Genomic DNA, 13269 nt, shown 5'->3' with positions numbered 1-13269 from the left:
GTTCTGGGAGATTTTTCAGTTTTATGGTTTTTGTTGGCTTTTTATGTTAATCTAGGGAAACAAGTCAATGAGAGGAGACACTGGTAACCTTTGTATTAAAATATTTTTGTAGTTTTACTACAAAACTTTACACTGCTTAAATGTGAAATGAAAATTTCCCAGTGGGTTTGGACATGTATTTCATTTATTTAGGTGTTTATTAGATATTCCAGGCTTTGTTTCAAAGCCTAATTTCAGGTCTTCAGAACAGTCTGAGTTCTTTGTGAAGGTGACCTTTTCTGCATTATTTTTGGATTATGTATGTTTTCTTAGCTAATAGCCATTAAATCCCTTCCTTATGTTTGGGCTAAAGTCAGTCTCTCTAGCACTGGGTAATTAAACAAAGACTTGAAGAAAATGTTGGCCTCCACTGCTCTCATTTACAATCCTAGACTCTGCTCCCATAACTGTAGTTATGAATGTTAGTCTCATCATGACTCTGTTTGAGTCCTGTACCTGTAGCATTGCTTATTTGTTTAATTACTCAGCCTGGAAAAGTCAATTCTAAATTCCAAAGTCAATTTTCAAGCACATCTTCTTATGAACCTTTTTTCCCCTCTAAAAGTGCTAATAAAAGTTGGTATTTAAATTGTTTTGACCTTTAAAAAATACTTTTTGTTTCGAAAAACATTGATTAAGGCCTGACATTACATAACCTCTTTAGCAATAATAATGCTAATTAATGGACAAATGTATATTCAGTTGGTGAATCTGAATATTATGTAATTTATTTAATTTTAAAAATATATAATTCAAGAAAATATAATTAGTAAGTACAAGTTAAATATCAAGGGATAATATGATAATGGTGGAATTAGCAGTTCCATCTTTTTCCAGGAGTATATATTTTCTTAAACCTTTACATGTTCTTTTTCTTTTATCCTTAGCCCTTGCTCCATATTTAGAAATCTTTCTGCTGATTAAAATATTCACCAACCAACATTTAGATTTAACCTGCTTATTTTTTGTGTTGCTTCACAGTCCTATCTAAACACACTTTTAGGGCTGTTTGCATTTTCTTCATTAGCATAATGCATGATAAATATGTAATAAAACTGGTTGTTTTTCTAATGCATTCCTAACTCCTATTTACATTATATTGACTGCACTGATTATTCTCCAGCTTTCTTTCACGTGCTCTGTTGATGTACTATTAGTTGTTAAATATGTATCTGTATGCTATATGTGGAAAAGCTCTTTTGCATCTTTAATCTAATGCTTTATCACAGTTTCCAAGCATAGTCAGACACGCCACATAACTTTTGTCATTATTTTGGCCAGGTTATTGCATGGATATATTTCCCCATAACTGAAAAATAAACTAAAAAAAAGGCAGGGAAGTAGAGTTCATAGAAAAGCATGAAACTGTAGCCTGTATTAAAATAGTATAACTAAAAAATAGTTAGCATTAACTAGAATATAAAAAGGATGAGAGGAACAGAACATTTAGAACCTAATTTTTCATTGAAGTCCTGTTACCTGCAATTTCAGGTAAACATCTCATTATAAAGGTTATTTTGAATGCCTCAAGTTTTGTTGTAGTCAGTTGGATGCTTTGCTTCTGTTCCTTTGCCTTGCTCAGAACCTTGCTTTCTAAGGGCAATAAACTTTTCTGCGTTTTAGGCTGTATTTCTTCAGGTTTTTTGTGTTGTCTTTTGTTCTTGTGCTAACATTGTCCTTGAGCTTGGAGGTTTTGTTCTGATTGCTTTCACCCTATGACATATTTATAAGGAGAACTCGTGTAGCTGCTCTAAGCCTTTCTTTGAATAGGCTCTCAAAACAGTTTTGTTCTTGACAATGTCTTACTTGTGACTAGCAACTTGTTTCTGTTGCACTTGTAGTTTATCATTCTTGGACATGTCAGAGCAGAAAACAGAATTCCAAATCAAATCTTGTTAATGCTTTGTGGAATAAAATCAATATTATATTTCTTGAAGATGAATTTGGTTTATCTTTCAAGATTGATATTTGGATGGAAAAAGTAACAAGTCTTGCATTTCAAGGCTGTGATCTACTGCTCCTTGAATGCTCAGATGTGTGAAGTATTTTCAAGAGGTGCTGTTGTACATAGCACTATACATATTTTACATACTTGCAGCTATTCTGTAAAATTTGATGAGTGTAATTTTGCAATTTTTGGTTAATGTGACAGGCTTTGGTTCTGATCTTGAATGCTTTGTCTGCATTTGCTGAACAATAGCTGGACATGAACTACTAGAGCATTAAAATAAGCTGTGCTTTGTTTAGACGGATTCCTATGTAATCTGAAGGGTGGTTACATTTAGAATGTCCCAGAATTTGTATCAATTCTAGAAACTCTTGAAAAGATTAAATTACCATTTCTTAACCTTTCATCTTTTAGTCCAAGCTGACTCAACAAGCCTCTACCATAGCACTCATTCATGAACTACTACAATGTATATTTAGGGTCTAAGTGTATTGCAGTGGACTAGAGATTGGTGCATTTAAAGCATTAAAAACTTAAATTTCTTTAAGTTATTTAATAAAGGCATCCATGAAAATGCTGTGCTTGGAAATTGCTCCTATACTGCATCATAAAACAGTCCTGGATTTAATTGAATACTGAAATTTTGCTGTCCATTTGTTTCTGTGAGTGAAGACCATGAAGACAATTAATAATTCTGATCTGAGAAAAATGTGAGAGAACCTTTTTATAGTGAAGTCAGAAACATGTCTAATAAACAAGGTGCTCCTGTAATACTGATTTGTGGTATGCATCTGTCCTGTTTTAGGGCAAATCTGGGGACCATGCAGGCCCTTCTTTCACAATTTGCCCTCCTGATACAATACTTAGAAGGATTTCTTTTTTTCAGAGCACAAAGTAAAGCATTATAGTGCTGCTATTATGCTTAGATGGTAATTGTTGTAATGTTTTAATACTTATGGTTTTCCTTTTATTTATTAACTAAGTTTAATGTATTGTGTTTCACTTTGAAGTCTGCTATATTTATTTTGTTTGATACACACATAATATACCATTTGGCACCCCAGTCACAGCTGGCTGCTGTGGTTGCATATTTACAGCTATTCCACCTTGCAGGGGGCATTTGAAGTAAATATTATGGATATGATGTCCTGAAGTCCAGTCTGATTCCACCAAGTTGTAGGATTTTAAATTCTCCTTGGCCTCTCACATGCTGCTCCACACCAATCAGTGTCACACACACTTCTGTTTCCTCAGGCTGAGGCTTGCATGGGCTAGAAAAGACAAGACACCTTCTTTCTGTTGCATGTTTAAATAGGAGTCATTAAAATGTTGATTTCTGAGTCTTTACATTATGAATTACCAGACATCCTTACCCTAAACCTATTTCTCTGCTTCTCCAATACTAGCCATGTATAAAATTGTTGAAATGTAAATGGAAGCTTACATTTATGCAAAACATGAGCAGATGTTTCCAGGCTCAGAGTATGGGCTTAAGAAGTTCTCACTGTTGAGCATGAGCAGTTCTCTTCCTCAGATAATCAGATTTAAGGGTTTTTTCTTAAATTACATTGCAGGTAGATTTTAAATAATTTCCTGGAAAATGGAAAGTGCATAGTAACCCTTCAGTAAAAGCTTGCATTTTTAAAAAGTATTGGCATGACACATTTTAGACTGCCTTTCCTCATGATCAGCCTGAGGAAAGAGATCAGCACATTAATCTATTTGCTGCATTCTTGGTGAAATAATCCCTAAAATATTAAAAACAAGTTATTTTTAAGGTTTTTTTCTACCCTGTTTCTTTAACATTTCAATGCAGGAATGATCATGATATATATAAATTATTAAAATTATCATTTCAGCTTTTTCAAGATGTGTATGTAATTTTTTTTACTATATGCTTTTAAATTGGAAATAGCCTTTTTTCATTGGCTGCAGTTAACTTTCTTAAAGACCTCATTTGTCCTTTTTATACTGTTTATGTGCCATACATAGAGAAGCCTATAATATCCAGGTAAATGGTTTTCATGTAGGTGTAGCCACTTCACACATGCAGTGAGAAAATTCAGTATGTGTAGCCATATGACTCACCAAGAAACCTCTTTGAATTTAAAACTCTTGCATCCAATCAATTTGTACCCATGAATTTCTGTCAGTGAGGGTTCTCTTTTCCTACATATCCTATATGGAACTGAACCTTAATAGCTATGAATTTTCTCAGTCTCTCATAATGATATTGAAAATTTCTCTGATTTTTTTAGCTGAAAATAATCAAATTTTCATGCCCTGTAGAAGGATTGTCTATTGAATATAAAAAGTATTGCATTATACCTGCAAATGGTACTCTGACCTAAGTTAGTGGGCAACAGGAGTTATTATTGAAGATGCTGTTATGCACACTAAATTTTTTCTTTGTTTTAAGATATCTAGAAGTAATTTTACACTTTATCTTCACCTAAAATTTAGGAATTGTCCTTCATAGAACTTTAGCTTCGTCCTGTAAAACTTCTGCTGTATTTTTTAGTAAGTCAAAACAAAGCCAAGAACAGCTTAGTTTCAATTTACAGCCAAATTGGTCCATGTTGGACACTTTCTTGTATAGGTTTCACTCTTTTTTTCCATTTTGCTTTTCTCAAGTTTCATATAAAATCAGTTGTCCATAAAGTCTTATAGGGGAAAAGTACAAGCTACCTGTAGTATCATTCAGCATTGTGTTTTGTTGGTTTGGGATGGAATTAACCTCAGGTGATTTTAGCTTGCCTCGGTGTCAGAAATAGCACATTGAGATGGGAATAAAAGGAAGGTACAGACACTCTAGCAGCAGAATCCCTATTCTTCCCTGTAGTATCTCAAAAGAATGCTATGTTTCCCAATGTTTTGGGTTTTTTTTGGATTGTACTTGAGGAAGTATTGCCTTCTCTTACTGAGTATGCAATCACCCATCCAGCACATGGCTTTTTCTATTGTCTATTCAGAATTGGCTGTTTAGATTTCAATTGCCCTTTTCCATTTACCTTATATCATTTTAGCTTTATGAAAGATTTTACAATAAAATAAAAGTAATGAATTTATCTCCATATGAAGTTATAAAATCTTTAGTTACTGGATTTCCGTCTCTAATTTTCTTTTCTTTTTTTTTATAGTTACCTGTGCAGTTTCTCTAGACTAAATATTTATAAAAGCTAAGTGGAAAATGTAAAATGTCTTGAAATATTGTCCCATTTTCTCTCTCAAATATTAGCCTCTTTGAAAATATCTCAAATACTCTTAGCAAAAGTACAGTTTTGGTGACTGTTAATATTACCATTTTTGAGCACTATTTTTGATTCAGATGCTGTAACTCCCTTGATCTGCCTTCAATTTTCGGACTCTTCAGTAGGAACTAGGTAACAGGATATATTTTAGGCTTTTTTCCTCCTGCCCTTCCTGCCTCACCCCACCCCTCACTGCATTTCCAGGTTTTGAAAAACCAAACTGCAGCTTTCAGTAGTGTATATGAGTTTTGTGAGTGTATTACATGCTGACTACTATTTGTTATTTCAGCAAATTGAGGAGAGCCATGCTCACTCCTACTGAATGACAAAAATATCAGAATAAAGCATGATATGATAAAAATGTATCATACACCAAATTTTTAAAACCAGAGTTTTGTTCCTTTGCTATTTTGACTTCACTTCTTTCTATCTCTATCTTTGCTGCTAAGAAGGCACTTATTTTAGATGTAGCTTAAGTTGCAAAGGTTGTGGTGCTACTAAATCAATATTTAATACTGTAAGGAACCTGAAAAAGAATAAGCAAGACCTTTACTGTTCAGCAGAGGTATTAGGTCTGATTTTGCAGGTTTAAAAAGCAGATATAGCATCAAGTACACTTAACCAGGATAGTGCTGGCGTATTAGTCCAAGGCTTCTTCACACTCATGCATCAAATCAGAACAGACATTCAGACAGATTAAAGGTATGCTCTGCCACCAAATATTTTATTAACAGATATACTTGAATTCTGCAGCACTTTTAATTCCATAAATCCTGACCTGTAATTCTAAAAGGCAAACACAAATGTGTTAAACTTCTGAGGATATTTTCTTCACACTGCTCTTGTGGCCCTATTTAATACAACCTACAAAGGTCAGCATTTTGAATGGACTCTGTTGGTCTTAACCATCAATTTTAAAGAATTTATTAAGGAAATACCTGTTTAAAAACTAACATTTTCCTCTGGGAGTTTCATAGTGGTTTAGGTTTATGGCCATTCATTTCTACAGAAAATAAGAAAAAATCAGTAGCACTGTCTGTGTAAGTGGACTCTTCCAGGCTTCTGCTCTCAATTAATTGTCGGTATGTAATTTGTGCCTTTCACTAGCAGTTAATTTTGTGAAATGTGAATTTTATTCAGCAAATTAATAGACTGTGATCACTATGCTTATTCATGTAGGCCTTTCAATGGCCTTTGAAAAAATTTTGACCTTTGATTTAACTTTTTTTTTAAAATAAATTTTAAAATCATCAGTTTTAGTTTCCACATTTCAATATTTACAGTTCTGCAGTATTTCATACATTGGGTTTTGTTTATCTGCAAGTCCAGGGCTGTTCTTTGAGGTTACCTGCAAAGATTGCTTTCATTTTGAATTTAACATGCAATCTACTGGTGGAGTTAAAAAACAGGGCAGAGAATAATCCCTGGTTTAAAAAAGAAGCAAAAACAGTCAGTAATTGTGAGTAGACACTGCAGTTACTGGCTGACCCTTCAGAGAGTGCAGAGTTTATTGCTTCAAGGTCTTAGTGGCAGCAGTGAGTGTCAGAGTAAACTATTACTACTCATGTGGTTCCTGCTGTTATCATACCATTAGTGTAAACATGAATGTAGGAAAATGTCATTTTGAGACCTAGGGGAGACTGAGGGAGAAGCATGTACACATTTAAGCAAAACACCTTATAATCTTTGCCTGATAATCTTGCTTGTTTCTTGCTGTTTGAATAAGAATGAACTATATATAGGCTCTTGTTTTCACAGTCTGGGAATTAAGTCACCAGTAAGAGCAAATCTCAGATGGGACTCATGATTCTGTCACAGCTTAGTGTCTCTATATGGACTTTTTAAATGACCAAAAGTATGTATCTGGAGTAAAACTTACCAAGTTTACAATTTCCACCATTTTTTTCCCCTTAGTTATGAAGGCACCATTTTGGAGATACTTTTTATTCCTAATTTTCTGATACATCAATTTCAGAATGAAATCTTACTTGTTTTTCCTGCTTTTTAAGAGTAAGCATTTCATTTTACTAGTACATTCTCATGCACTTTCAATTGCAAATTTTGGTTCTTCCAAATAAAAATGAGATCAAAATATATACATTGGGTTTTATGAAAGCTCTTTCAAAATGTTTTGGTCAGCCTTGTCGGGCAGATTACTGCAGATTTTTGAACAGGCTTTGAAAAGTTCACCCTTGTCCTTGAGGCTAAAAGGTAAAATAAATAAAAGTTACATCTGAGTTGTGGCTGCACTTTTATAAATGGTTTTCTGTGCCTTCATCTTAGATCTTGTGGCTGAGGCAGGTGCCACACTAGGAGTGGCCATAGGAATTTGGAAATATCTCCTGTAATGAGTTTACATTGCAGAGATGTAAATTGTTAATCATTTATGTATCTGTCAGATTTCTGTTTCATCTAAGGAATCTGAGAGCTTCTGCTTTCTAAAAAGATGCATTTGGAAATAACAGTAGAACCTGTAATAAGTATTTATGTTGTATTCATATCTCAAAAAGCCTTTTAAAAACCCCAACCCACACTCTGATAGAAGAAATAACAACATCCTTTATTTATCATGGTAAAAACCCCCACGTAACCTCTGAAAATTCATATCAGCTTTGAGCATCTCAATTTTTTTGTGGATAGAAAGGCAATGTTGTTTTATTTTATTTTTTTTTTTAGCACAGTGTTAAAAATCTCATTTGGGATAGCAGCAGGTAATATTAAAATACTGGGATTTTCTATTACTGTTGTAATAGCAGCAAACAGCATTAGGTGATGTATAGCATTTAGAAATTAGTTTTCTATGGTTTCTACTTTTTGATTCTGTGAAAATCCTAGCTTCTTCCATTGAGGACAGAGGATTTCTTGTATTTTTTAGGCTCAAGTCTTATCTTCCTTCTCAGTACTATATACGGTAAAGTATGTTTCAGAATTTTTCTCTCAATCTAAAGAAACTAGATCAGCAATTTATATACAGAAATATAATCTTTCTGGCTGTGCAGCAGGCCTTTAAGGTCTCCTCTTTCAAAGTTATTTTGCCACTAGTTTGATACAAAGAGTAAACACAAATAGTAAAACCATTTGACAAAAATAGTGTCAGAACTGTTGGTTGATCAGAGCTTGGAGAAAGCAAAATATTATTAAAAAGGAACAGTTATATTAGTAGCTGTGTATTTGAAAATTTTAAGAAACATTTCCATAAACATTTTTAACTTGTGCTCTGTGTGTGGCTTTGTATACATTATGTAACACTGTGTAGGAAAACGTTGGATATTGTTTGTATTGCTAGACCTGTATCTTTTGGTATAGAACTAATTTGTGTTTTATATCATCCTCATTTTCACTCATCCCTTAATGTTAGTAGGGATTTGATCATTGACCAAACATATAGATGCAGGAACCAAAACACTTGTGAACTATAAGGCTTATAAAAATTGGCTGCTGGATCACTTTTTGAAGACTTTGATGTATTTAGAAACTGATTAGTTTGGGAACACTTCAGGTTTATTGTAGTCATTCTTAACAAACAGTCAAACTTGTAGTTATGTCCATCAGAATACAAATAATATTTGCTAATAAAAATCCAGCTGCAGTGAACTTTTATCAGACAAATTGCTTCCCAAATTAAACCTGTAATAATCCTTTAAAGGCAACTGCACTTAAACAGCAATGGATTTGGGTTACATTTTATGATTTTAATGTTCTGGGGTGAACTCAGATTCTGCTCTTTTGGTACTTTTTGCCAAATAACTGCTTTTCTAAATGAGCAGAATCTTACATTAAAATTTATGGTCAAAATTGAGCTCTTGTGGTGTCTCCTCAGACAGGCATTTTGCACCATATATCAAAATAAGTGTTTTGTTTTGTTTTATTTTTCTGTATTTTTTGAATTTGACTGGAGACATTCCCTGCACAGACTCATCTCTCTAAATGGTCGGGGGTGAATATGTTTTCAGGGGGAGCACATACAGTTAGGGTTTTGCAAGGTAATTTTGTTTCTTTGATGATAAAGAATTCTTAAAGAAATCACAAGCCTTAATAAGTAATCCCATGGATCAGATAAGGTATCAAGAAGAATTGTCTGAACTATATGGTCCATGTGACATGTTTAAGTCACTGTTTTCCTTTGAAAAATATTAATCTTTCAGCATAAAGTTTTATACTGAAAAAGTTTCCTCTCGATAATTGGAGCAGTCATCTTGAAACTTTTCCAATACTTTTGTGTGACTGTATCTTGTTAAAGAACTGAGATGGTTTCCAGAGCTTTCCAAAGTCTTTCAGATTCATCATTGATAAACACATTAGTATAATTTTTGCTAACCCTGTAATGCTTCCCATTTTAAGCTCTTTTGACTTGTAGTCTAATTTTTTCTTCATTTATTTTATTCTTTTCAATCCTTCTCTGATAGTCTTTGTCAAGAAAACTGATGAAAATTTTCTGAAAGAACTGCCTCTGAGTTAAATTTCAGAAGATAAATTGGTCTGGGAAAAAAAATCCTGGATAATTTTCTCAACACTGATATTGGAGAAATGGTTTAGTCTTAATATCTTGACTTAGTTTTATTAAAAATCTGTATTTTCCAAGAGTTTGAGATAAGTTTTTAAGAGGCATATATTGGTTTGACAGACGTTTTTGCCCCACAAATGAAAGTAGACATATTTACAAAGAAATAGTGAACTTCCTTGCAAGAAAATGCTTGAATTCTAGTTTATTTACTGTCTAGCTACAAAGATTTCAAATAGCCATCAGACTCAGCAGGTGGTAAAGATAGTACAACAGACTAGGATTCAAAAGAAGAAAATATCAAGGCAAAGTGTAGCAGAAGTGATTCCTGCTCTGATAATTCAGGATCCTATAAAAAGACTTTTGAGAGATAGATTGATATTCCAGGCTTTGCAACTATGGTTGTTTAGCTATTTGTTGTGATTAAATAATTAAATCCTTTCCTATTTGCCAGTGGATTTTGACAGCTCCGTATGTACTTTTTATTTGTCAGATAGAACGGGTAAACAGTTTTTGGCATGTATATTGTTTGCTAGGTACTCATTTTATTTATTGCATGAGATATTTTTGTAGATAAATGGTAAGGTATTTGCCCATTTGGTTAACAGGACATTTTGAAAAGGAAAATAATGAACAAACAATAGAAAAATCATGGCTGGTGCTGATCATCCAGTGTGTACTCTTCCCAGCAGGAAGGCATGGATATTAACGTAAATATCAATTACTAGTGGACACTAAGTATAACAAAATGGTGTTGCAATATTCAAGAGAAGAGAAGAAGATGCTTGCAGTAAAATACCTATATTATGGAAGTGGGAATGTTAGAGGGAATGTGCCATTTTTCCAGCCAATGCTAAGTAGAACTAAACCCTCAGCGGCCTCTCATAAAGTACCAAGCAAAGATATGGAGATGTGTAAGAAAGCCAAACCAAAATTATTCATAGAATGTCTTTTCTTAATTTCCAGATGTATGTGAAGCTTTCAATGCAAGGTGCCCTCTCCCCCCTTTCACTCTCTGCAGCAAGTCTTAAAGGTGCAAAACTTATTATTATTCAGCATAAACCAATGAGACATAATTTCCAGATGTATGTGAAGTTTTCAATGCAAGGTGCCTTCCCACATTCTAGGCAGGGAGAATGAGGTGCCGTGTTGTAGAACCATTGATTTATTTTATTTTTTCTGTGAACTCAAATCTTAGCTAAGATTGGATTGATCTAAGACAGTAAAGACTCATAGTTCTTGGCTTTCTGCCAGCACTCATGTTAAAACATTCATGGAATTCATGATAAATTTTTTGTACAAGTGTCCTTTTACATCTCAATTCACTAGACAGTGTAGGAAGTAAGCCTCAATGGCAAATAACAAAGTAACTATTTCAAAGACCTGCCGCATGCCTTACATTTTTACAAATCGTTATTGACTGGAATTGTTGAGTCAGGGAAAGTGCTTTTACAGGTATAACATGGCTATGTGCAAAAGCTGAAATAGTCTTTGTGTTCATGCAAAGTTTCCTGTACTGACTGCTAAAGGACATAAAGATTTTACAGGGCTATTTAAAAAAATAAAAGAGTTTTTCTATTATGTATTTTACTGTCTGTGAATATCACATTCCTTTGATGTTCCACATATTTCATGAAGAATGCAAGACTAAGTAGAACATAAAAGCTATGTAGCTCTGTTGTAGTTTGACTTTAATTTTGGGTTCTTATGAATTCATTCACAAGAAAAACTGATAATTATTTTTTCCCCCTACATCATTGTTGCTTTCAGTGGCTAAATGATGTGGGGAGAATGTAAAAGGCATGACTTAGAAAATGAGGTTTTCCTTACTTTTTATAATTGCAGTATTTATATAGGACAAGCAAATACATTTTTTCCTATGTCTAGTCCTGCTCAGTGGGGATCACAGTGTTAAAAATTGCATTTTGACACAAGAAATATAGATGGGAAGCTTATGCTGAATGAGGTAACATTACCTGTATAAACTTTGGCACCTTCTAATTGATATGCAAGTTTATCCTGCAGTTTTGGAACTGATGGTAAGGTTCTAATTAGTCTCTAGAGTATTCATGTGGACAATAGATTGCTCATTAACTTATCAACTTTCCATTAAACTAATTGGCTATTTCTCATATGGAATGTGGAAACTGAAATGGCACATGTTAATTTGTCTTCCAGATGTTGCAACTGCCTATCCAGATAAAAAGTCCATCTTGATGTATGTGACTTCACTCTTTCAAGCCCTGCCCCAGCAAGTCAGCATGGAAGCCATCAGGGAGGTGGAGATGCTGCCACGGCACACAAGGATCACTAGAGAAGAGCACGTAGAAGTACACGAACAGCATTTTTCACAAGAAGTGAGTTTCACTTTTCTGCTTTCACCTTGCTGCTCTAAAGTGGTTGTTTCCCTGCCTACCCCATGAGTCTGATGTTAAATGGGCAGGGGAAGACAAAAACCCCATGGGTATAATGGGCAAAGTCTCATCCACAGGCAAGTCAGATGTACTTCTCTGCATGTACTTTCATACTGGTTTTCATCTCACACCAGACTGTTTTAAAAATTACTATTCAGCAAGTAAGTGCTTTGCATTTAAGTTGTCCAGCATTGTGCATTTTGATGGCTGCAGGACACATCAAGGAGAAACAAATTTGGGGAGGCTTACATTTAAAAGCAGATAGAAACATCTTTACCTTTTTAGAGATGTTGGTGTTTATCCATAGTCATGATACATATTTAATTTTTTAGCATTTGATTTAAGATGACCTGCATTTTAAAATAATCTCTTCTCAGTTTACTGTTGTCCTCTCAAAAAACTCATGTAATAATTGGAATTTATTTATGATTGCAATGTCAGTTTTTGTTTTTACTAAAACCATCAGACAGCCTCTGTTGAACTGTTTAGTGCATTTTAGGCCTAGTTTAATTGTCTGAATTTAACCTGTATGTTGGGTATGGGATGCTCACTCTCTTTTAGAGTACTGAGCAGATAAAGATTGGCTCTGTTTATTCAAGATGTGACAAAAGATCACTTGCTTTTTGAGCCTCTGCTTGTAAATTATAAAAAAAGCTTCACTTTACATTGGTATTCTGCTGGTGTTGAGTCCTGACAGTTTGTTGCTTTTGGAAAGGGTGTCAGATTAAATGAGAGGTTTCCTTAATACCATGCCATTTTGCCTGCTGAATGCCAACACTGTCCTTGAAAAATGACCTTCCTGCTTCTTTTTCTTCAGTTGCTCTTGAAATCAATACTTACTTCTACAATCCATGCTCCTACCCATGTGTACATTCTAATTTATTCTTAGATCACAGTCAGTGTACCCCAGGGACCTTCGCCTTCTCCTAAACCGCGGTTCAAAAGTTACGCGTACGCACAAGCGGTGTATGTCACAACCCCTGACCAAAAAAGGAGGCAAGTTCCTCCACAGGTCTGTCAATATTGCAATTTTTTGAGAGAGTTGTTTTGTTAAGCTCGTGCTTGGAGTGAAAGAGCTCGTGCACTTTGCTTCTATGTGATCTTAATGACCTGCTT

The 13269-nt window shown here is 34.2% G+C and overlaps 1 protein-coding gene across 1 annotated transcript in view; it reads left to right on the top strand.

Moving 5' to 3' along the window:
* LOC102031458 (dystrophin) overlaps nucleotides 1-13269 on the top strand; it is a gene marked incomplete at its 3' end in the record, with an annotated part of 438907 nt that overhangs the window by 236231 nt on the left and 189407 nt on the right. Inside the window, exons 8-9 of the mRNA XM_005424869.2 lie at nucleotides 11918-12096; nucleotides 13043-13165. Of these exons, the coding sequence (XP_005424926.1) occupies nucleotides 11918-12096; nucleotides 13043-13165 (302 nt within the window). The remainder of the gene's footprint in view (nucleotides 1-11917; nucleotides 12097-13042; nucleotides 13166-13269) is intronic.

The sequence above is a fragment of the Geospiza fortis genome, unplaced genomic scaffold (assembly GCF_000277835.1).
Source record: "Geospiza fortis unplaced genomic scaffold, GeoFor_1.0 scaffold20, whole genome shotgun sequence".
Lineage (NCBI taxonomy): Eukaryota > Metazoa > Chordata > Aves > Passeriformes > Thraupidae > Geospiza > Geospiza fortis.
The sequence above is the reverse complement of the archived record's forward strand: the minus strand, read 5'-3'. Positions and strand labels throughout refer to the sequence as shown.